At 41.9% G+C, this 21,133-nt stretch overlaps 1 protein-coding gene across 1 annotated transcript; it reads left to right on the top strand.

Moving 5' to 3' along the window:
* Nucleotides 1–6,614: 6,614 nt before the first annotated feature.
* Nucleotides 6,615–20,520, top strand: lin28b (lin-28 homolog B (C. elegans)). The gene is made up of 3 exons (XM_047338198.1): nt 6,615–6,830; nt 17,336–17,516; nt 20,165–20,520. The coding sequence occupies exons 1-3, from the start codon at nt 6,615–6,617 to the stop codon at nt 20,482–20,484; spliced, it is 717 nt and encodes a 238-aa protein (XP_047194154.1). The 3' UTR covers nt 20,485–20,520.
* Nucleotides 20,521–21,133: the final 613 nt, after the last annotated feature.

The raw sequence follows: 21,133 nt of genomic DNA, 5'->3' as shown, positions 1-21,133 counted from the left end.
CCGAAGATATGTTTAATAATCACATGAAATATGATTTGAAACGAGCGGTTTAGTGGCGTTTTGGTGAAATGCAGAGTGTAGAAAATGCACCACAGAGACTTGTGGGTCACCTTTGTGGTCACGTATGGAGCACATGCTTCACGTGAGAGGCTTTAAACTCCTTTTATTCGTTGGTTGAAAATATTTCCAAACGAAATTCGTGGCTATGTCCAAGAAACAACTTTGATTTAGAGGAAAGTTATTCTTCTTCTTCTTTTCCCAGAGCAGGAAGCAGAGCTTGTGAGAGGAAGTGATTTGAAGCTGCAGTGACTGAGGCCTGATCAGAATTAAAAAATGATAAACTCATCGTTTAATCGATGTTTTTCTGCTTGTGAGACGCTTCCTCTTCTTTCTGGGTGAAAACCTGTGTGTTGCATGAAGCTGCTTCGGGAGCACAACTCTGTTTACACTTTCTTGTGGAAGGATGTAAAAAGTGAGGGATTGGGGGCTGGAATGCATGAAGTGAACGACAAATAACAACCCCCCCACCCCTCCACTAAAAAGGAGAAAGAAAGGAGGAAAGAGAGAGAGACGAACCCAGTGAACCCTTTGAACTGCATTGACAGCAACGCTGGGCTAAAGGCAAATTTCCTCTGGGAGCCTACAGGGTGAGGAGTGGGGGTTGGGTGAGGTTAGCTGGGGTGAGGGAGTCTAAAGTCTGCTCAGGAAAGTTGGTATTCAAACAGCTCAGGAATCTGTGTGTGTGGCACCGGGGTTCAATCATCATGATCAACCATTCTCTGCTCAAGACTCAGAGATGAGACCGAGTTCAGTTTGCAGAAACTTTACCTCCAAGGCTTTTTTTCACTTCTTGGATAATTCACTGAAACAAGTAAATAGTTTGAGCTTCAGCTTTTCAAATGGAGACTTGTGTGTTGGGTTAAATCTAAATCTTTGTGAATTCATTGTAATTTACAGTTGATATTCTATTTACAAAACAAAACAAAAATCTGTATTTAAAAATGGTTTCAATGGATAAATTATTTTTAATTTATTTTCTGTTTAGTGTCTAAGTTCTATTTCCTCATCTGACATAAGTTTGATAAAAACACCAGAAGTTACATTTGAATAAGTCCAAACCAAAGAAAACCTGCACACTCTAAAACTAAATTTCCTTACAGGTTTAACAGAGATTCATTCATTCATTCATTCAACCAATCAATCAATTGTTTTATTTCATCATGACTGGACTTTTCATACAGGCAGAAATGTGACGTTTAAACTTACATTACAAGCTTTTCTTATCAAAGCTTTTAGGCCAGTTCATTGCAAAACATACAAGAAGTTGCTCTTTTGTCCAATTCATTTGTAAATTAGTAGAAAATAAGAGAACTGATTAACATGAAGTTACAAACTACATTTAAAACTATTTTATCCTGCAGCAGTTTGTCTCATAGTGAAGCAAATAACAAAGTAGATATAGATTAAAATGTCTTGTCCCTTGATCAAGTATGGGTCTGTTAACTTTTTGCAGAAATTCATATGAACAGTTTCTGGTTTTGTTTGATCCTAAATAGAAGCAGAAGAAACGATTGATCTGAAGTTAAAATAAGTTTGAAAACATTTTATCCTGCAGCATGAAGACAAATAAAAAGTGTGACATTTATTTTCAGTTCATTTAAAAAAATAGGCCCATTCATTCTCAAGTTACTAATATGAGTTCCCTAACTTTTAGTTAAGTTCATTTGAGAAACTCCTCTTCTCAAACCTTCACTGTATTTCTTCACAACTAGAAAAGTGAAAAAATACATAGATCTTCAGTGAAAAGACGTTATATAAAAATATAATAATCTTGTCCTGTTAATGCATGACTGTGGTTGTTTAGGTTGGTGCTGATAGTAAGTAAAAAAAACTAATGTGAAATAGACTTTTTTATATTTATGTAGCAAATATACATTTCTGGACTTTACTTTGACAAACTTCATATACAAATCACTTGGTGAATAAAATAAATCTGTACAGTAAAATATGAAAAACAATCTCATCACATAGCGACACGGTTTAATGAAAAATAACAAAAACGAAAGAAATGCAGCTGCAGTTTCAGATCAACTTTAAATTTGATGTAGTGTCAGTTTCTTTACTCTTTGTTACAAAAGCTCTTGTGAAAAAATGTTGGATGGATAAAAGAAAACTGAGTTAAAATAAGTCAGAAGTTGTAAAGTTAATAAAAAGGCGACTCGTGTTTGTTATAAAACAAGAATAACAAAAGAACGTAGATGTATTATTAGTTTATATATATGTCATTTCACTTCCTTTACTTTCTTTTCAATATTTCATATAGAGAGTAGATGATTTAATTCTCTTCTCCACAAGGAGAAAAGTGGAAAAAAGACTGAAACAAGTTGAACCAAGTTTAAGAAAACAATCTCATCCAGTAGCATTCGGCCAAATAAAATAACAAACAGTAAAAGAAGTTGTTTTTTGCAAATGTTCTTCTGAAAAGTTGCTCTTTTTAGTCCATGTGTTTGTCTCCATGATAAAACAGTGGAAAAACAATGTGATTTGAAATTAAAACTGGTTTAAAAACCATTTGATCCTCCAGTTTAACAGCAAATATTCAGGTGGATGTAAAGTATAACTTCCAGCTGGTGTTACAACTAACAACAGAAAAGAAAAGTTCAAAGTTTCCTTACAACTAAAATATATTTGGGATGTTTTCCTTTCACTTGACAAATGACTTAAAAAGTTGTTCACTCTGAGTTTAAGTCTTTTAAAATCTCCTCATGTTGGTGTTTCCGCTGCTGCTTGTGACAAACAGGCTCATCCACGTCAGGCTCCTCTTGTCATTAGCCTGCACACATGTCAGTGAGGTGTGTGATTTCCACTGACGTGTCCTAATCAGAAAGCTCCTGTCAGGATATGAGTGAGTGGATAACATCTGACACTGGCATCCAACCCTGTGACCCAAACAGTGCGGAGGCCTCCTCCTCTGCAAGCATCTTCAAAAACAGGCCTTCGCGCGGGGGGCTGGGATGGATGGGATTGGGGGCAGGGGGCAAAAAGCGCGTGAATTCCGGAGGGTGGGCTCTGCGGCCCCGGTGGGTGGAGATGGGGCTTGTTGTTGTTTCATTCCTCCAACGTGTTTTCCCCCCCTCTTCTCCTCATACCCGGGAATAACCCCTTGACAAACGTGCCACCAGGGGAGATGTGAGATAAGATGGGGTGGGGGGGGGTCCCGGTGAAAGCATGTTCTCCAGGCCTGTTGTTATTGATCTTGTGTGTGGTCTCACCAGAGCTGATGGTGGACATGTCATCTGAATTAGCACTGAGAGGGGCAGTGCTGTTTAAACCCGTGCAACACTTTCACTTTAAATGTTTTCAACGGAATAAGTTACATTTTGTGGTGTACTGTAGTTTTGAGCATCAATAAAGTATCAAGTTTGATTAATAATGGCTGTTTTTTGCCTTATTAAAGTTACTTAAAATAATCGGAGGTCTTCTATTTGCTGTTTCTTTGTGCTGTTGAAACGCAGAATTGAAAACAAGCTACAGGCCAACTCCTGCCTCAGTTTACGGGCTCTCTCTCCATATTCTTAAAAACTACCAAATCCAAATGTCCTCAGCCTAAAGGATTGATTTCCCATTGACAGCTTCACGTCACAGGACCGAACACATCAGTTCTCCCAATTGTTTTTCTCAGGGTTTTTTCCGTCACATTCCAAAGCTGTGAGTTCAGCTCTCCTCTGGTGCCCACTATGATGCTGGGAGGTAACTGGTCGTATATATGGGGGGAACACGAGCTGCAGCAGCAACAAGTCCATGCATGGAAACGCAAAGAGAAAGTGAACATGTAAAGTTTACTCTGTGTTGTTCTCAAGTTATTCTCAATTTTTAGTTACAGTAAATTCTCTCTCGGTTGTTTACATATTTCATATATTGAGCTTAAGTTTTTAAACCATTTAAGAGCAGAGTTGCTTGTATCTGTAGTCAGAAGTCAGTGGGTTGAATAACACAGATTGTAAACTAGTGGTATTGTTGGTTTACTTTGTATCTTCCAAATCATTTAATGTTCTATGCTTGTATAATAAATATCTGAGAGGATCCTCAAACATGTAGATAGATAGATAGATAGATAGATAGATAGATAGATAGATAGATAGATAGATAGATAGAAAGTCAAGGGCATTGCACAAAGAGAAAACAACTAAAAAGAGACTAAATACGAAAGATGAAAACTATGAATAAGAGACAAGTGTGCAAAATTACAGTAGTGGTTTGCAAAGGTAAAAATAGGAATATGACCAAAATAAACGTGAATATAAGGTGCAGGAGTAATCAGAGAGTTTTGTTGTGGACAGAAACTAGAGACTCATGGTTTTGAGAGTTTCACCGTTTGACAGAGGTACAGGTGTGTGATTCTCTCTGTGTTTTAGAGAGGGAGCGTTTCTTGTGACTGTAGGTTATTCGTTGAACTTAGAACAGAAGATTGAACTGAATTCTTTGGTTGTAATGTGTGTAAGAAGTCATGTTGATGACGTGGGACAGATGTTTCACCACTGTAAGGGTGTTTCATGTTAGCTGGGAACTAGCAAATTAAGCAATGGTTGGTGTAATGTGCAGATTTGTATCTCTACTCACATGTTGCAGGTCCATGAAGCACAAAACACAAAACACAATACACAATACACAATACACACAGATAGCTTCATCGTGTATTTAAAATCATTGATTATTTTTGTTACAATGGTTTATTTTTTGTGTTTTATCTGCTTATATGACCTCAAACCTATTAAGTCACAGAGCTGATTAAAATGTCTATCTAATTATCTGTATATAAGATATGATGAGACTGACTTTATTAATCCCAGCTTTTCGCCAAGATTACAGTAACGGTGAAAATACAATAGAGTACAATAGAATAAAATAGGGAAAATAAAAAATATAGTGTATTATGAGTGGTAATAAAATATAAAGAGTAATGCAGAACCAGTGCCTTATAGAAATAACAATATAATTCAAATGAGTTATGTGAGACAGTAAACTATTACTAAAGCTTTAAGAGAAAGGAGTAGTGTTAATAATAATAGGAGAAAGTAACATGGAAGTAATATTGCACATATTGAACATAATATGATGCTAGATGTAGTAATATTGCAGATGAATAGTAATACTGCACATAAAAAAGTATTATTACACATAAAAAAAGTAATATTACACATTATATAGAACATTATATGATGCTAAACGTTGTACTATTGCACATGAATTGTATTATTGTACATGACCCAAAGTAATATTGCACAGAGCGTGTAGTAGCCTAATGTTGTTGTGTTGCAATATGTGACGGTTGTATTTCCTAATCACGCGACACGTCGTTGTTGACGGTTGCGGGTGCGACTCCCCTCTTCCCCGGGAATCGCGGGGCAAGGGGAGCGAGTCGCGAGGGAGCGTGTAATTGGCGGAGTCACGTGTTCTCGCGACGGGAACGGACACAGCCAGCTCGCGAGCGAATGAGAGCGAAGGAGAGAGAGAGAGAGAGAGAGAGAGAGAGAGAGAGAGAGAGAGAGAGAGAGAGAGAGAGAGAGAGATCAGTACAGAGGTGGTGTGAGTGGAGAGAGGGATCGAAGGGACGGGAGAGAGACATGATCGACGGACCTGGAGGCAGAACGCACCTCGTACCATGCGAGCGGAACTGGTGACCGATGGGATCGAGGATGTCGGATTAATGGTGACCGCCGCAGCCCGTTTTCGCAGAGGAAGCTTCTCTAACGCAACTTGGGCGCAGAGGGTCCGCGGGGAAACATGGCCGAAGGTTATAAATCTGCAATTATTACCACTATCAGTATTTATTTCTTCCTTCTATTCCTCTGCCGCGCTCATAGTTTTTCTTTCTCTCTCTCTGAATCTGCTACGCGCGTGGAAGTAAAGGGGGAGGAGGAGGAGGAGAAGGAGAGGGAGGAGTGGTAGTAGTAGAGGAGGAAGAGAAGAGAGGAGGAGAGAGGAGGGGGGGGCAAGGTGCAACGTGATTATTGTTCCAAAGCTTTCACACAAAAAAAAAAAATCTACGACCTGAACCTCCAGTGACGAGCAGCGCGTGCAGAGAGCGAGTTTCTCTGCATGGATTTGTCAGAGCTGTACAGTAGCTCGAGGAAGCATGTGTGTGTGTGTGCGTGTGCGTGTGTGTGTGTGTGTGTGTGTGTGTGTGTACACCTGCCTTCTGGATCCCATGCAGCCCACTGCACTGTTGCAGCAGCGCGGCTGTGAGACGCAGCCCTGCACGAGTGGACCTGTGCGCGAGCCAGAGGCAGACATCTGTCATGGAGAAATAAACGACTTTCTTTAGAGAGAGAGGAGGGCGAGGGTGAGAGAGAGAGAGTGTGTGTGTGTGTGTGTGTGTGCGTGTGCCTTGATGCACACAGGATCAGAGCACCACGCGCCCCGGTGTGATGGCTGGAACAGTAGCACACAGGAAACCTTCGTGTTTGCAAGTGCTTGGGGATTCCCCCCTTCCCCTCAACACACACGCACGCGCCTCTTGAAGTTTTAACACTGCTAAACTTATATAAAACAGTGTGCGCGCATGCATGGAGGTTGCCCCCCTGTGATCCAAAGGCCTTGTGTGTGTGTGTGGAATGATCCTAACCCGCTTCCTCGTCCCCTTGTTTCCAGGAGGGCCGGGTAAAGGTGGCGGAGAAGCCGCCGAGCAGGAGGACCGGCCTCGGCCTCAGGTCCTGTCGGGAACGGGCTTCTGCAAGTGGTTCAACGTCCGGATGGGCTTTGGATTTATCTCATTGACGAGCAGCGACGGGAGCCTCGTCGAGCCGCCTCTGGATGTTTTCGTCCACCAAGTAAGAACAAAGTCAAACACACACATTAGGCACGTTTGTAATCTCCAATCTGCACAATCTGCTTTGCGCACTGGCCTCCTCCAGGATGTGTTTTGGTTTTTCGGGATACGCGCAAAAGCAGCGAATTACGCACAGTTTCTATGAACACTTTCCCTGTCACTCCTCCAAGGCCCCCCTCGTTCTCCCTCGGTCTTTATTTTGCACGTCAGGCAACATCCGGATGTTTTGCATTGTTCAACACGTTACTGTGTAATCACATGTCGTGCACGGGCCTGAGGAAAGAAAAGAACAACAACACGTTGGGTTTCCTCTTCGAGCCACATGCGTCCAGCGCCCTCCCTCCCTCCCGCACGGCCCCAGCTTCCCTCCTGCTTTGTGAAACGTCATGTGGCTGTGACACGGTTAGTTTCACACTTTGGGCCCCGAACTACACAACAGAGCGTCCCCTCGGATCAGGTTGTGATCTCGGAGGCTGCAGGTTGTGTGTTGCTGATTTATTCCAAACCAACATCCTCTCCTCACTCGAGTGACCTGCAGCCTGGTCTCTCCTTTTTTTTTTCCACTGTTGATTTATTGTGCATGGAGTTCATTTCAGAGGCCTTGTTTTCGACTTATTCGTCCCTCCCTTCTTTCAGCTCCTCCTCCCTCCTGTTAAATCGCCCCCTTTACAGTCCCATAAAGTGGCTTTAAAATACAGGAGGAGGAGGAAGGAGTGAGTGAGGATGAGGAGGGTTTCTGTGTTGACACCCCCCCTGAGGTCTCACTGGATGCTGTGCTGAGCAGTTGGGTTCTGGCATTGATCAATTTCCTCATCAGCCCCTTTTCTCTGAGGTTGAACTTCAATATCTGTGGTGTGATTGTATCGTTTAAAGTTGCCGGGCAACCCAAAATTAGAAAATTGACTTTTTTGAGTTTGGATTGTTTTTCTCGAATAATGATGTTTTTGTGCCAGTTTGCTTTGATGAAATTGGATCTGTGACTCTGCTGAGTTTAATATTTCTCTGTTATATTTGTCAAAGCATTCACTCCCCCTTATTTTTAATTTTTAAATATATTTGAATTAACCTATGACTTTATTTTGTATTTGACATTTATCCTGACATTGATAGAGTCATTAACCACCTCCACTAAGGAAGTTATGTTTGTGTTTGTTTGATAGTTAGCAGGATTATGGACGGATTAACACAGAACCTGGTATAACGATGCTGAATGATTCAGAGAAGAACTTTTCATTGTTTTCTCAGAGAATAATTCATGGATCATAAAAGAAAAACATCTGGCATGTTTAGATGACGGATATTTACGTGTGTGTGCAATTTGGTGCGGATCAAAATAAAGATTTGGATCTATTGAGTTTAATGTGGTTTCATTAGGGGACTTTTGGGCCTTAGTGCCATTCTAGTTTATTATTATTATTATTTAATTATTTAGATGATTTAAAAAACAGACATGACATTCAGCTGTCAGATATAGATTTCAGGGATCACATTTAGTTTAAACTACACGTTGACCTTTTCTGGTTGTTGGCATGAATGTGCATCATCGTGTCCACATCAAATATCGCATTTTTAATTATGATTCATTTGTGAGCGCCGCTGTGAAAATGAGCAGAGGCTGAATCACAGCAGCCGGGTGATGATCAGTTGTGGATCGATACCGTCAGGTCGGGGCTCTGTCGACTGACTCCACACTTGCAGGCTCCACATTTCTCTGCTCCTCGTCAGAGATGTTTTAGCAGTGAATCAGTCCGGGAAGAAGAGGGAGTGGTGGTCTATAGTCTGGGAACCAGCCTGAAGAGCTGCAGCACAAGTCAAATAAACACATGTGTGTGTGTGTCAGAAGCTTGTAGGACGTGGCTGCATGGGCCATGTAGGTTCTTTTCTTTTTTCTAAAGAATGATGTGGTTCAACAGGCTCGGTCCAGGTGTTCTGATAATAATTAGGTGTAGAGATGAAGTCAGCTTCTGCTCTGGATTAGGATTTTCTGGAATCGTGTGTAGCTATCGTTTAATTCTTTGAACGTTGTGAATCATGCATGATTGACGAGAATATAATGAATAAAATGTTTGTATAGCCCAGCGTTTCTGGCTTCAGCTTGTGTTGACAGTAATGTAAGTGTCGCTCAGCACAAAGAGCAGACGATATGCATTCTCAAACCAGGATTTGCATTCATCTCGAGACTCTCATTAACTCTGTCATTTTGTGTGACTGCTGCTCCTCCTCCTCCTCCTCCTCCTCCTCCTCCTCCTCCTCCTCCTCCTCCTGTGTGTCTGCTGGCAGCCGGGAGTCATTCAGACATATAGATGATATTTCCGGGTGTTTACGTTTGTGTTCGTTTGGCTTCAGGATCAGAGTGTGAATGTTGTAATGCTTTTGTGCGGCTGCAATTGAAGCTGATTTTTATTTTCCTGTATCGATAAATCAGATCAGATATACCCCCCCTCTCCCATCATATCTGTCAGACATATTCTTTTTGCATAAATCCATTAATTCACCGACATCTATTTTATTTCTGTTGTCTTGGGGGAGGGATCCCTCACATGTGACTCTCCCTATGGTTTTCTTTTTTGTACCTAAGACCTATGAGGCTAATTGTGATTTGTGAATATGGGCTACACAATTAACATTTAATTGATTACCTGTTTACTCAATTAATCTATTGTTTATAAAAGTGAAAAATGTCCATCATAATTCCCCAATTCACCTATGGAAAGGTATTAGAATTGCATTTTCATCCGAAGCAGATTCAGTTTCCTTCTATAAATTAAAAAGATATGGATCTAGTCTTTACATTTGAGACACTGCATCGAGCATAAGTTTGACATTTTATCTTTCAAAGGGAATAAAATGAGTATTTGAGAAACCAGATTGTTGCCGTTAGATTTTCTTCTCATTGATTAATGCTCTAATTGTTGCTGCTGAACAAACAACTGATTGCAGTGAAAGAAACACTTCTAATCAGCGGCAGGCTAACAAGCAAACCTGCATAAACAGGATCTTATTTTCAAATACAAGCTGTTTAAAAAGAGAGAGTTTGACTTGACGCATAGGTCGGGCGATATTTCCTGCATTTATGATATGAGGTTAGGAGTAATTTCATGTTAAAGAAATAAAAGAATAGAGCCTTGGAAAGACAACAGAGTTATTCCTGACACTGAAATGCACGAGAGAGAGAGAGAGAGAGAGAGAGAGAGCGATAGAGAGGTGTAAGAGCTTTATAGGGAGGGAAAGGGAGTATGGGAGGACAGGAGAAAGGGGGAGTGAGGACGAGGAGGGGGATGGGAAAATAAGTGTGGGTGAGGGGTGGGGGTGTGCTAGTGGTAGCCGAGGAGGAAAACATGAGCAAGAGGTTGGAAAAAGACGAAGGGCAGGACGTAAGAGAGGGTGTGTGTGTGTGTGCGTGTGTGTGTGCGTGTGTGTGTGTGTGTGTGTGCGTGTGCGTGTGCGTGTGTGTGAGTCAGCGAGAGGGTCCCCGCCCGACCACGAGTTCTCTTCCTGGGAGGCCTCTTCATCAGAGCTCCTATCTGATCATTTCCTTTTGGAAGGTGAGCGTGTGTGTGAGGGAGCGAGCGGGCGAGCGAGAGTAATTAAGCTTCTTCACCCGCTCCAGCCCTCTGCTCAGTGATTCTACACACAGGCCATTTCATTATCTCTGTTTGTCAACCCCTTTCTCTACCTGCACTCACTGTGTTTTTTCCCCCGTGTGTAAAGTGTGTTTGTGTGCGTGCATGTGAGTTCCTGCTGGGACATGGGGGAGTGTGTGTGTGTGTGTGTGTGTGTAGGGGGGGTGCACTCTTTCCCTCTCTCTCTCCTCAGGCATTCTTTAAAAGAGGAATTTCTTTAAAGACAAAAAGGCAGGAGGGTTGGGTGGGGTGAAGGGGTGTGTGGCGGTGAGGTGGGGGGGCTGCTTGCCCTTTGTCGGTAATCAGTTTGAAATGTTGAACAGTTTGCTGCTGCTGTGGTTATTCTCCTGAAACCTCCAGAGAGTGTGTGCGTGTGTGTGTGTTCAATTTATGGAGCCTCTGAGAGTAGGTGTGTGTGTGTGTGTGGTTCTTGAACAACCAGGTAGTCGATGTCTACATGTGTGAGCCGTTCGAAGATGTTTTAGTTTTTTTGAGTGTGTGTGTGCGTATGCGTGTGTGAGTGCACGAGGGAGAGTGTGTGTTTTGTGTAGCGAGGTTAAAGTGGGCCCCTAGTGAGATTAACCTCTGGTCCGTGTCACCGTTTGGCATGCAGGCCCCACCCATCTCTGCCTCCAGATAGCAAGTATCAGGCTTTGTCTCTCCTGCAGCCACACTATCCCCCCCACCCACCAACCCACCCACCCGCCCGCCGCCTCCTCCTCCGCCCCCGCCTCCACCACCCAACCCACCCTTCTCTTCTGCACATCAAAAAACACAAGAGAAGAAGAAAGAGTAGTCACATGACTTCCTTTTGAGGAGCCGGCCACATACAGCGGAGTGATTGGTAATTGGAAAGGTGGCGGAGGAGAAAGCAAGCTGCAGGTCACCTGAAACACAAACAGAAGCCAGTTCAGCTGCACTCTGACATTTTGGGTATTTTATCTGATTAATAAAGGAAGTAACATAAAACATTTGAAAGAGGCTTTTTGTGCGCTCATTTTTAAGTTTTGCATGTAAGATAAATAATACAAAATCCCAGTAAAACAATCAAAACCCCAAATAAATAATAATAGATTTTTAAAAAAGGCACCAAATTCTCAGCTATAAACTGCATTTGTGCTTGAAAAAACCAATGATCAAAATGATTGCAGACAAATATATATATAAAAAAAATACACTCTTGCTTTTTTCATCCAGATAAATTAGTTGATAAGATGGGAAATTGGTTAAAAATGTCAAACAAATGCCTCACAATGTTAGAGCGAGAGAAAATAAATCCTGGCTCTGCACCTTTTGTCCGGATCAATGCCAAAATTTAATGGGTTCTTTCTTGGCTCACGTCCCATCCTTCCTCCAGGTCTTTATGTAATCCTGCTGACAAGCACACCAACAAATAAAGGGGTGAAATCATAATCTCCTTGGTAGGGTAGAGAACTTCTGTATATGTAGGATATGTCACTGCATGTGTAAGAAATTAAAATAATCGACTATCAAATTCCCTCTCAAAACTGTAGAGAAAAGGTTGGTAAATACTGTCAGTTTATTCATTAAAAACAGTTTCCACTGATGAGAAGATAACGTGTGAAGCTAAGATCTAAAGGGGCAATGAAAACGTCTAAAGCCTTTATATCTAAATGTGTTGACGTCCATTTGATCACATATTCCTCCAGCTTATCTGTACCTATCGAGTAAAGCGGTTAATGACCCACATCCTCCCTCTGTCACGTCTGACCAACTGTTTGTCATTACATGTTTTCTGTGGCAGTTTGAGGTCATTGCCAAAACAAACACAGGACAAAACAGTAGCTGCTGTTTGTTTTGCTTCTGCAAATGTGGTCGAGTGTAACACAATCAATGAAGTAACGACTTTGATTCAAACCATGTGCCAAAACCACATCGATCTTTATAACTTAACAAAAGTGCTGCTTAGGATTTGAAAAAATAAGGCTTGTGTTAAAAGCAATCGATATTTTGTGAAAGGGATAAAATATGAAAGTTTCAAATGGTCCAAATGGACTTTTTGTTACAAACACCAGTGTTTTCTGAGAGAATCTTGATGCTTTGTCGTTGGGATTCTGTTGTGAATGGGCAGGGTTGTGCGTTTTATCACCCGTCACCTCAGCGAGGCTCATTTCCCCTCTCGTGCTGATAAACGTAGCGAGATGATCGAGTGCCCCCCCCCCCCCCGCAGATCAAATATTTGCCCCGGTCATAATCGGGGGAGGTGGGGTGGGGGGGTGTTGGATGTTGTTAATTTGAGGCACGGGAAACATGAAGGCTTTTAAGTGTTTGATGGGGGTTGGGAGGGGTTCAGGGGTCAGGGCCACTAATGACAACGTGCTGAGGAGTGCCGGGATGTCAGCGTCACGAGAGAACGGCTCCGTTGGTGGTTTTCCTCGGCGTGTTTGTGAGTTTGTTTTTCTTTTCTCTCCTTTCGCTCGGCTCCTCTCGCTCCTTTTCCCTCGCCCCTCTTTCTTCTTTGGTGTACACGCGTCCTGTCGGGTTACGTCCATCCGAGCTGATCTGGCCCAGCTTTGTCCACTTAGCATTTCCTGTGTGTAAAAAGCTACTTAATGGCACCACGCCACATGGTGACCGCCATCTCCCTCACGCTCACCCCGAACACACACACCCTTTTCCTCCTAAGGCCAGCTCGATCCGTGGTGATTGGCTCCGTGTGGGCCACCTCTGATTTAAAGCATCCCATAATTAGCCCCTCCATAGCTGTTGGGTCTCCTCTCCACTTCCCCATCCCCTCATGTTACAGCTTCCTGTATTGATTGCTGGGCCCTGGTGATGACGAGGTCCTGGCCAATGAAAAGGAGGGCTATTTCTATCCAGGATGTTGGCGTCCGTATTGAACGCTGCCTCCTTCCTACACACACACACACACACACACACACACACACACACACACACACACACACACACACACACACACACACACACACACACACACACACACACACACACACACACACAGAGAGCTATAGGAAGATATTTATTACATATAAGGAATCTAGAAAGAGAAGTCAAGCAATACTAGAGTTGGTGTCCATTTTGTTGGATCAGTTTCTTCAGTTTTGTAGGGTGTGTTAGTGGGGGGGCTGTGGTGAATTGCAGAGAGCTGGTGTGGTCCCCCACTCGGGCAGGGGGTGGTGCTGGGATGGCTTCACCGCTGACCCTCGGGATTTCTGCCGCTGACCTGTGGGGCTCCTTATCAAATGGGGGTTTTGTGCCCGGGTTCCCCTAAAGTCCAGCCACTGATCAGGAGTTGCTCCTCCACTGGAGCTGAACAGAATGTGCTGGAGGCATTTCCATGAACCACTGGCTACCCCCTTCCCCGAACGAGCCCCCTCATCCCGCTATAACCCCCTCCCTGCTCCAGGCCACTCCTCCATTTTGTCTTCTCCCTCCCTCTCTGTCTCTCTCTCTCTCTGTGACGTTCCCTCGTTCCTTCTCCCGAGCGGTGCCCTTTCCTGACCTCCGGACGTAAAGTGAAACGGGTCAGGACACCCGCCAGGTCACTGGAGAGGAGGGGACTCGGGTTGCAGGTTCTGATTTGTGAAGCCTTTTTTGTTTTTGTTTATCCACACACACACACACACACTCACACATACACACATGTAAATACACATGATGCCTCTCATTACATAATTGAGCAAACTGAGCTGTCGTTCAGAAATTAAACTCTTAAAGACTTGTAGGCATGAGTGTGATACCACATCCTATATGGAGAAGGTCTGTGTGTGTGTGTGTGTGTGTGTGTGCATGTGTGTGTTTTCCTGCATTTCTACAGAACAAAAGAGGTTGTGTGGTTTCCTCACTGGTGCATTGTGGGCATTGAGGGGGTTGGAGAGGGGGTAGGGTGCTGAGACAACCACTCAACTTTGACCTGGAGAGACAAGCTGCTTGTATGAAGACAGGAGAGGAAGAGGAAGAGCTTGTGCTACCAGTCGATGGTTATTCATCATTATTCAGAAAACATTATGGGTGATGGGTGCGATTCTTTTTTATATTTGCTTTTCACCAATTTACGCAGCAGGACTGTCTGTGACTGGGCCGATTTAATCGTGCTAATCATTAAACCGTTCACACAGCTTGAGGTGCTTGTGTTTTTTGTTTCCTAAAAAAAATAGAAAGCAGTGTTTTGGTTGAGAAATTAATAAATGATCAATCTTGAGCCTCCAGGCGTTTGAGATCAACTCTTATCTGTTGCTCAGCTCCTCATCCCTTCTGTTTCCTTCCCTCCTCTTAACATCTGCTGTGCAAACTCTGTCGCTTTCCCTCCTTTTCATTCCCCCCATCCTCGTCCTTTTTTCCCCTCAAAGCCAAATCCAATACCCGAACGCACAAAATGAATGAGTCGTCCGTCAGCAATTGACCAGAAGCACAGTGGCCTTGGCTGGAGCCCTCACAAACAGCAGGGAGAGAAAGGAGAGGAATTCTGAGCGAGTGGAATAGATTAATATTTGGCAAATGACTTGTATTGAATATTTCAACACCGGTGATTTTTCTTTCTTTTTAAAGTGGGTAAATGTCAAAGTGCGTAAGTAAGTAGGAGGAATATTTAAAAAGAAGTTTGATCTGAAAGCAGAAGACACAGTTGATCTGTGAATATTTTCTATGGGCAGGAAACTGATTATTTTTAAATTTAGATAAGTAAGATTTTAGAATATAAATTAAATAAAGTTTTAAATTCAATTTCAGTCATTTGAAGCAGTCTTTTCTTTTGATAGTGCCTCTTGAATTTGACTTTGTAGCTTAGTAAGATTTATACTCAAGATTGACTGAAAAAAAGAAAATATAGAAAACATCTAAATATGCACATTACTTTAAAATTAATTAAAATAAGACAAATATATGTCCATGACTTTATTTAATTGTCAGGTTTAAAGTTTTTGAAAAACATAACAGAATTCTGTAAATCCCCTTTTCCCCACAGTATTAGTATCAAAATTTCTGTTCTCACAGTATCAATAGGAAATAATTGTATTAACCTTATTTTCACTTTAATAAAACGTTGTCTTTAAAATAGTTTTAGGTATTAAATTAACGTTTTATGTAAAAAGAGATAAAGTTAATTATAAGGTTAATATAATAAACAAACTAATACGATTAAGTGTTTTAAATTGACATAACTACCTGTTTTTAAAAATGGTATTGCATTGAAAAACTCTTGAGATATGTTTCTGATTCAGTAAATGCCTTTAGATTTAATTTAAAAAGAGTTTGTGATAATATTGAGTTGAGGGTGTCAGATAAGCCAATGCTTTTATTTTCTTAAAAATAAGGTTTTTAGTTAAAAGAATAATTTAACTAAGTTTATTCTCATCAGACTAGTTTTTCAGAAACAATAAAACCAAAACTATTTCAAATATATTTTTCAATCTTATTTAATCCCTGTTTTATTCTAAAATTTGACTTGATCTAAATTCATTGTATAGTGATTATCAGATTTCTGGACTCTATTCTTAGTTTGAAATCATTTCACACGCTTTTGTCACTTTGCATTGTTTTATACATCAACACCACAATCTCTCTCTCACATAATCATTTACATCTATAAATAAAGCACCTATAGAGCACTTTTAGCTTCCTGTAATTGCAGCCGGCGACACAGACGCTATAGAAAAAAAATGCTGCCGAGCACATTTTCGCTCCTTCCTCTCGTTTCACATTTGATTCCCTCTGATCATTTGTTCCTTTCTCTTCCTGTCTCCTACACGTTTCTCTTCAGCCTTCAGCAGAGCATGCATTCACAGACACCTTGTATTATATATATCTAGATAGAGGAGGGAGGAGTGGATGTATAGTAGGTAGCAGGTAGGTTTGCTGTGCACTCTGCACTTGTGTGGGTGTGTGTTTACCTATATGCCAAGATCTGCAGGGGTGGGTGCGATTCATGAAGGTCGAGGATCCAGCGCCTCTCAGTCGTCTATTCTGTGTGATCAACGAGACATAAATCATTGTTCGGTGGTTATGCAGTAACCAAATCAATAATTCCGATCATGTAGATAAGACAGATGGTGGAGGGGCTGATGGGAAATGGTTGCACTGGTGGAAAAGACAACCTCGTGTTTTTTCCCCCTGAAGAATGAATAGGAAGTGGTGTTTCTGCGAAAGGTAGATAAAGGGAGCACAGCAAGTCCTTCTGTGCGCAAGCTGCCTCGACAGTTGGTGCAAACCACACACAGTTGATCCACCATGTTTGAAAATGACGTCTTCCTGTGTTCGTCGTGCTCGTGTGTGCTGCAGCGACGAGCCTCCAGAGCAAACTTGCAAGTGTTGATAAGTCTCGTCTCTTGTGTGACAGTTATCTGGAGACAAGGTGTTGATAGGATGGTTGTTTGTTCACTCACACATCGTATATGTTAATTTTTAATCTGATCGATGTGGACGTGAATAACTAAATTGTGTCATCTCATTACAAAAAGCAATTCTTAAACAATTTATCAGTAAAGCATTTACAGCCTTTGTCAGTTCCGTTTATTATTTTAGGTTAAAATAAAAATACCCATGAGAACCAGTCAAGGCAAAACACATACCACTGTGTATTTAAAACCTTTAGAATGACGTATTTTGAGATTTTATAATCAACATTAATTAAATCCCAAATTATTCATCACTACAAAAGGACGTGTGAGTTAGAAGATCATTGAACAGACTCAGATATTGTTTCAGCTTTTACACTGACTTGTGTTTTTATGATATTTTCTATTACAATTCCTATTATATAGATTACATCTTATCAATCAATCAATTGAGTCTAAAATGAGTGAACATGTAAGTCACTTTTGTTGCACTTTTACCCTCTGGTGTGAATATATTGTCGTATTTATAAATCTCTGTTAAATAGATAATTGCTTTTTTCCCCCCACAGAGCAAACTGGTGATGGAGGGCTTCCGCAGCTTAAAGGAGGGTGAGCAGGTGGAGTTCACCTATAAGAAGTCCTCTAAGGGCCTCGAGTCCCTGCGGGTGACGGGACCAGGTGGGGGACCCTGCTCAGGCAGCGAAAGGAGACCCAAGGGGAAGGTCCCACTCCAGAAACGCAAACCAAAGGTAGACCGGTGAGTGTGATGATAAAAAGGAAAAAAAAAATCTGTGTTCACGTGATTCCGTGTCTGCAGCAATGAGGTATTTTGTGCGTGAGCGTTGGTCGTTGCATTTTCCAGAGCCGGGCAGTGCTGCTTAGTAGGAGACATGCTATACATACATCTCACTGCACCAAGCCTTTTCTGAGTGGGCTGAGATTATAGATCAAATCTATTCAATCTGCTCGAGCACATGCCTGTTGCTATGGTTATTGTGTGCCATAATAAGGAATTGAATAGGGCACTTTGCCTTCCATTGCTGCTATTTCAAATCAATTTGCAGGCTTTTACATTAGAGGCTCGGACTGGCCCTATATGCTTCTCAATGTGGCAGTAGGTCAATCAATTGTTTTGTCCTCAGCCAAATCCTGAAGGGTGCTTTGCTGAAATGTGTCAGATCGAGCCATATGGAGCTCCTTGAAAATGCCCGGTGGTTCGAGCACAGGAGGCAGACAGAGCGTGCCTTCATTTGATGTATGGAACACCCTGCTGGGCAGAGCCGAGCAGAGTGCTGCATCTGCTGTAGGAAGGCATCACATGACGACAAGGCTGCCTTTTTACTTTGAAAAGGCCAAGCTCTGTTTGGTGGTGCTACAGCGGATGAACCCAACCAGTTCCTGTCGGAGGTGTGAAAAGAGATGCTTTAGTCTGAAAGGGAGAAACAGTATCTGGGAGAGACGGCTCCCTGATTGTTTTACACAGCTGAATAATTCAGCTTATTTGGGATAATTGATCCAGTGTTAGGTCAAGTGTCTCCAGCTCCTGCCTCTGGACGGAGGGTGGATTGGATTCAGATATGTCAGGTAGATATCATCCGGCCTCTTTGTGAGCACGCTCAGTGGGACATTTTTAGCTGCTCTGACCCCTGCTGGTCACTCTGTTATGCAACAAAACCATTGTGTGGTCCATTCTTTGCACTGGTGCTCCTCAGATCACAGCTTTCTCAAGTGTGTTTGATGTGCATGTGACTCGTGCAGGAGCATCAGCGTGTGTGGGAATAATAAGAGAAGACAGTGATTATGAAATCACAAGTTAGTTCACAAGCAGGATCTTTAAAACTGTTTTTTGAAGATCTATCAAATGTTTTTTTTGATTGTTCTTGTTATTTAATATAGTTCATCAATTAGTCATGCGAATTATAAAAATCCATCAAGACAAAATATCAAAGTTAATATTCTTTTTAAATAGTTCTTAATTTATAAAACAGCTTTAGACAAAACAAAGTTATTGAGCAGTGTGAATTAGTATCAATAAAGTTTCCGGCATTAGGTGCTGCATTATGTGCTCATTATCCTTTATTGTACAAATTTTGTTACCAAGAATAATTTTATTTAATATCCGACTGTATTATTTTCTGTAAATGTTAAAATGTCGATAGTTTTCGGGATTGGGATGAAAATAACTGATTAAACCATGTTTGTATATTTAGCCCTTGTTTAATTAAATATTAATAATATAGTGACAACCTTTATAAATCTAATTGTTTGTTTTTGTAATGAAATGCTGATAGAATAATGTATTTTCATTGATACCCATTGATTTGTTATAAAAAAGCTACTTTTTAATTAATTTAAAGATCATTCATCAAAGTATTTGTAATCAAATTAATTTAGTTCCAGTTCAGTGAATCTAGGTTGTTAGCAAACTTGTTATTAGCATTTTTAAACCTGCCCTTAAATATTATTTATTCAATTACCGCTACCTTTTGTAAGAAACAAATGGCAGATATTTATACTTCTTTGTTTAATTAATTCTCCACAGGAGTTCATTTTTAATTGGAGGGAAAGAAAAGGACTATTGTTAAATGCTTCCCGGAGATAATTCAGGTCATTTTCAGAGGCAACAAAGACTGAACTAAACTTCAGATTAAAAGCTGTCTTTTCTTCTGTCGTGGCAGTAATTTGCTGACATGTTTACCGTGTACTCTTTTTGTACATTAGGCTGTCAAATCAGATTCATCTTAAAATCCTGACCCACTGATCCACGAGCTTCAGCTGCTTTCAGACAACATGAGTTTGTTTGGCCGGAATTTAAAATCCACAGGAAATAGTGATGTATTAAAATTGTGAATTTTAGATTTACCTGTGAAGTGTTATTAAGAATTGAACAGCAGACCAACAATAAAACTAGAGAAGAGCATCTGAAGCCTAAAGCAGCAAAAACGGTCTGAACGTCCATTTAATCTGACACCGTGCCAGAAGCACTGGTGGCATCGTGACAGGTGGAGATCTCGGCCACTTCGCACTTTCCACTGCTGCCCTTTCAGCACTACAGTGTTTCTTGTCATATTTAATAACATGCTGGAGTCTGGCACGTTGCAGAGTGACACTCACACTGCGAGAGAGCAATAGCGTGTGTCATACCGCCATCTGGTGGTGAATCCAGGCTGGAGCAGGTATTTTTGCAGGGCTGAGAATAGATCCTTCGAATGTCATATTCAGACACATGTATTTATTCTTATGGAAATTATAACTATTAACTTCAACTGACAAATTATTCTCAACAAATTGTATTATTTTACTCATGAAAATAATGTAGTGATGATCTCTGCTTTTTGTTGCTCTTGGAAAATATTCATCCCATGTCTTCTCTCTTCACCCCCACCCCCACCCCCACCCCAATGGCTGTTATAACTGTGGAGGTCTGGATCACCATGCCAAGGAGTGTGGCCTGCCCCCCCAGCCAAAGAAATGCCACTACTGCCAGAGCATTACGCACATGGTGGCTCAGTGCCCCCACAAGGCGCTGGCGCCCCCCACAGGCTCTCAGGACCAACTTGCGTCTACCTCGGCCACCAGCCCAGGGGCCGGGCCCTACCTCTGCCCCCTGGAGGAGGAGGAGCGCTCCGGCTCTTCTCCCCTGGAAGGCTCCTCCTCATCCCCCGAGGAGCCCCACACACACTGCGGCCCCCGGACCCAGAGGTGGAGGAAATCCTGAAAACAACCCGCAGAGGTGAACCCATTCACCGCTACTCCCGACCCTCATGTCTCCCCTCAATCAAGGATACCTGAACCCCCCCCCCCCACACCCCTCATCTACCTCGCACCTGTGAAAAGAAATGGGAGGTCTTGATTTCTTTACATTTATTTTATTTGCTTTTAATTTTTTGATATTTCTAACCAGTGCAGCTATGGCAACGATCAATGGGGTACGGACAAGCGTGAATGTGTGTGACTGACTGACTTGTTGTCATCTGGTGCTGCTATGGCAACCACCGCTGGAATGGTGACTGCAGGGAATGACTGTTTTTCTTGTTTCAATCAGTGCAGCTGGAGAGTGAAACAACGTGGTATGAATCTTTATTTCTCTCTCCTTACTCTCTCTTCCCCCCTCGGACCTAAGTGTTGGCCATTTTGAATGCTTTTTCCTCACAGATGTGGTCACATTTTGTTTTTTAAAAGCCGCAAATTAATATCCTGTCGACCCAAACCATTCCGACAAAATCAGGATGCACACACGGTAGCTCATTTTACGAAGGATTAGAAGAAGACTCTTAAAAGCTCAAGACCCTCTGAGCGATTATCGAGACCCGTAGGATTATTCGCTTGGCTTCTAAAGATCTCAAGGGAAACTTTATGGATTCCAG

The sequence above is a fragment of the Hippoglossus stenolepis genome, chromosome 20 (genome assembly GCF_022539355.2).
Source record: "Hippoglossus stenolepis isolate QCI-W04-F060 chromosome 20, HSTE1.2, whole genome shotgun sequence".
NCBI lineage: Eukaryota > Metazoa > Chordata > Actinopteri > Pleuronectiformes > Pleuronectidae > Hippoglossus > Hippoglossus stenolepis.
This window is presented reverse-complemented; position numbering and strand designations above follow the sequence as displayed.

Excerpts from the sequence above, each read along its gene's own strand:
- lin28b (XM_047338198.1), top strand. The coding sequence starts at position 6,615 with ATGATCCTAACCCGCTTCCTCGTCCCCTTGTTTCCAGGAGGGCCGGGT. Across the intron at positions 6,831-17,335 it reads TGGATGTTTTCGTCCACCAA|AGCAAACTGGTGATGGAGGG; the intron begins GTAAGAACAAAG and ends TTCCCCCCACAG. Across the intron at positions 17,517-20,164 it reads CCAGAAACGCAAACCAAAGG|CCAATGGCTGTTATAACTGT; the intron begins TAGACCGGTGAG and ends CCCACCCCCACC.